This window comes from Plasmodium relictum (genome assembly GCF_900005765.1).
Source record: "Plasmodium relictum strain SGS1 genome assembly, contig: PRELSG_00_v1_456, whole genome shotgun sequence".
NCBI lineage: Eukaryota > Apicomplexa > Aconoidasida > Haemosporida > Plasmodiidae > Plasmodium > Plasmodium relictum.
In genome coordinates this window covers 5,997-7,769 of record NW_021628696.1, presented here as the reverse complement: position 1 = coordinate 7,769, position 1,773 = coordinate 5,997, and the positions used below count along the sequence as shown (strand labels likewise).

The 1,773-nt window shown below is 19.3% G+C and overlaps 1 protein-coding gene across 1 annotated transcript; it reads right to left on the bottom strand.

The window, feature by feature from the left end:
* Nucleotides 1-754: 754 nt before the first annotated feature.
* PRELSG_0031390 (fam-h protein) lies at nt 755-1,558 on the bottom strand (the record flags this gene model as incomplete). The annotated part of the gene is made up of 2 exons (XM_028676289.1): nt 755-1,234; nt 1,361-1,558. The coding sequence occupies 2 exons, from the start codon at nt 1,556-1,558 to the stop codon at nt 755-757; spliced, it is 678 nt and encodes a 225-aa protein (XP_028531218.1).
* Nucleotides 1,559-1,773: the final 215 nt, after the last annotated feature.

Genomic DNA, 1,773 nt, shown 5'->3' with positions numbered 1-1,773 from the left:
TGTTTAACAATCTAGCAAAGGAATTTAACAAACAATTAATAAATCAGTTATACAAGAAACATTTATCATATATAACATTTAGTTTGAAGCAATTCTATGTTTCTTAACAAACATATTTACTTTGACAAATGTATATTTATTTACAAGAAATAAGTGTATTCATTTAATTTAAAAATTCATACAAATAACTAAGTTATAACAAATAACAAAATTAAATTTTAATTTATTCACTGTTATTTTGAAATATACAAATCGAACATAACAAAAGCATTATACTTTTTATTTAAGAGAAATAAGAAGTTTTCTTATAGTTATTTTTCATACATCAATTTTTGTGTAAGTAAAAATTAATTCTATATTTAAAAGGAAACAAAAAAATAATAAGAAATTGTTTTTTCCTTAATTTACGCAAGATATATAGAATAAAATAAAAAAAATATAGCTATATATATATTTTTTTTTTTTTAACTAGCTTCAGTGTGTGGTTGACTTGTTCTGACTAGTAAGCTAACTTTATATATTATAAAAGGTTAATGGCATCTTTTATTAATCAATATTTAATGTAAAAATATTTTGATTTTAAGCAAGATTAGTAAATATCTTTCCACATAATTTTTATTAGTTTGTTTACTTAATATTTTTCAGAACATACTGAACAAGAAATTATCATATCAATATTATAGCAAAATTTACGATATTCTTAACCTTATACTATTATTTTTTTAATGTATGAATTTTTAATTAGAAAAGTTACTCATAATTTGCTTTTATTTTTTCTTTTTTTGATTTCTTCGAAAGTTAATAAGATTAAATATATTATAATAGATAAATTAACACAAATAAATATCACGGAATATATTTCTTCATTTTTTGTAATTAAATATACTATAGATAATAAAAATGAAGCTAGAGACAAAACAAAAGAAAAGAATAAAGAATATGCTTTTGAAATATTACTATACTTTCCTAATTTTTTTTCATTATGTGTTTCTTCTTTATTTTCTTTTTTTGTTTCTATTTCGTCCCCCTGTTCTGTGTCTATATATTCCCCCATTTCTACTTGTTCATATTTTGGTTCTAAGTCTGTTTTTACTATAACATGTGGTGCAGAGCATTTTAATTCTTCTTTTCTTTGTTTTACTTTATCATTGTTTTCTGCTAATGATCTTTCAGCTCCTAAAATTAATTTATTTGTTTTTTCATTTTTGTAGTTCAACCATCTACAAGAATCCCACTAAAACATCAAAAAAACATTCAGTGTATAAGAAAAAATGATTTTTTCATATTGATATAATTTTAATTAAAAAAAATATTAATAACAAAAAAATAAAAATATTTTTAAATATTATTGTTATCCTACATTATTAAAACATTGTAATATCCAAATTAAAAGGGTAAATAAAAAAAACTTTATAAGGAAATATGATATATATTTTTTCTCCTTTTTATTGTATATTTTTCTAGTCGACATATCTATAGTAATATAACCCTTGTAAACGTGGGGATATGGTTCGGGGTATGCACTAATATTCGAGATTGAATTAATTTTACTGCTCATTTATTTTTATTTTTATATATATCTAATATTAATAACTTAAAAAAAATAAATTAAAAATTAAAATTTTAAAACTCAATATAAAAATAACAAATTTTAAAATGCTTATGAAAAAAAAATACTTTAATTATCTTTTTTAATTTTTCATTTAAAATACTTATATGAATGTTATATACTAATATTATTAAAATAGGACTAACAAATATTGATCATGTATA